Consider the following 1,572-nt stretch of genomic DNA (forward strand, 5'->3'; position numbering starts at 1 on the left):
GGAGGTTGCGGTGAGCCGAGATCGCGCCATTGCACTCCAGCCTGGGTAACAAGAGCGAAACTCCATCTCAAAAAAAAAAAAAAAAATTCTGTTATACGTTAGACTATTATATTATATCCTCTTTACTGAGCACATTACTAGCTTGGTAATTGGAGAATATGAGCAAGATTCATCTTATTTATTTTTAATAAAACAGGTATTGCTGTCTCTAAGCCAGACCTGATCACCTGTCTGGAGCAAGAAAAGGAGCCTTTGATTATGAAGAAAGATGAGATGGCAGATGAACCCCCAGGTAAGTGAGAGTAAAAGTGAATACAACAGATGACACAGATGAGGGGTCCAAAGGTCAAAGAGAAAGCCATTTCTTAAAATAGCAATTTGGGAATCTGTGTTTTAAAGGAAACAGTTTCTGGAAAACCTGAGGTTTTTTATTTGTTCTCACATGTGAGCATTTTCTGTCATATGCTTTTAAATTCTCTAAGGTTTCTATTTACTTTTTTGGTGATCTTCCTTCAAGTTTTCAGTGAGAACCAATGTCCTCTTCATGGCATGTAAGAGACTATGCAATCTGAATGCTTATTCAGTTTTTTTGGAGACACACAAATATCTGCATAATTTTGAGCAACTTGATGTTAAATAATTTTATTTTAGTTATTTTTTTGCATCATGTCTGAAACATATGAAAAGTGGTTTCTTTTCCTTTTTTTTTTTTTTTTTTTTTTTTAGTTTGCCTCTGCTCATCATACTTCACCATCCCTCAGTAGCCGTGTTAACAGCCAGGCAGGCACCCATCCACCCTTCTTTCTGAAAGATCTCGACAAAAACTGCATTTTTATTAAGTACTAACTCTCTAATATTGAGTAAGATTTTTTTTTATATTTCTTTGAGACAGAGCATCACTCTGTTGCCCAGGCTAAAGCGCAGTGGCACAGTCTCGGCTCACTACAACTCTCCCTCCTGGGTTTAAGCGTTTTTCCTGCCTCAGCGTCCTGAGTAGCTGGGATTACAGGTGTGTGCCACTACACCAGGCTAATTTTGTATTTTTAGTAGAGATGGAGTTTCACCATGTTGGCCAGGCTGGTCTTGAACCCCTGCCCTCAAGTGATTTGTCTGCCTCAGCTTCCCAAAGTGCTGAGATTACACGTGTGAGCCACTGTGCCCAGCGTTTTTTTTTTTTTTCTGCACATTTTATCTTGTTTGTATTTCTATAATCTTCAAATGTAGTCTTGAAATTTTAAAGTATGCTATTTTTCTGCTTTTTTTCCTCATGCTTGTTTTGACTGTTTAAAGTATATCATAGTTACATGTAAATTTTAGAATTATGTTTTTTATTACTGTGAAAAACAAATGCCACTGGAATTTTCATAGGGAGTTTATTGAATCTGTAGGTTACCTAGGATAACATGGCACTTTAATAATATTTATTCTTTCAATTTATAGACATAAAATATCTTCAAATTTATTTATGTCTTTTCTGATTTCTTTCATTTATATATTTCTCTTTGTAAAAATTTTGTCCCTCCTTGGTTAAATTTGTTCTCAGAAATTTATTATTTTTTTTTTTTTTTTTTT

At 34.9% G+C, this 1,572-nt stretch overlaps 1 protein-coding gene across 2 annotated transcripts in view; it reads left to right on the plus strand.

Annotated features, from left to right (window-relative positions):
- The window catches only part of LOC108301928 (zinc finger protein 675), a 79,187-nt gene that overhangs the window by 68,939 nt on the left and 8,676 nt on the right, over positions 1 to 1,572 (plus strand). The window contains exon 3 of one of the 2 annotated variants that reach the window (XM_037737409.1): positions 197 to 292. The exons of the other annotated variant lie outside the window; for it this stretch is intronic. Within the exon in view, the coding sequence (XP_037593337.1) occupies positions 197 to 292 (96 nt within the window). The remainder of the gene's footprint in view (positions 1 to 196; positions 293 to 1,572) is intronic. 2 annotated transcript variants of the gene reach the window in all.

This window comes from Cebus imitator, unplaced genomic scaffold (genome assembly GCF_001604975.1).
Source record: "Cebus imitator isolate Cc_AM_T3 unplaced genomic scaffold, Cebus_imitator-1.0 Scaffold38, whole genome shotgun sequence".
Lineage (NCBI taxonomy): Eukaryota > Metazoa > Chordata > Mammalia > Primates > Cebidae > Cebus > Cebus imitator.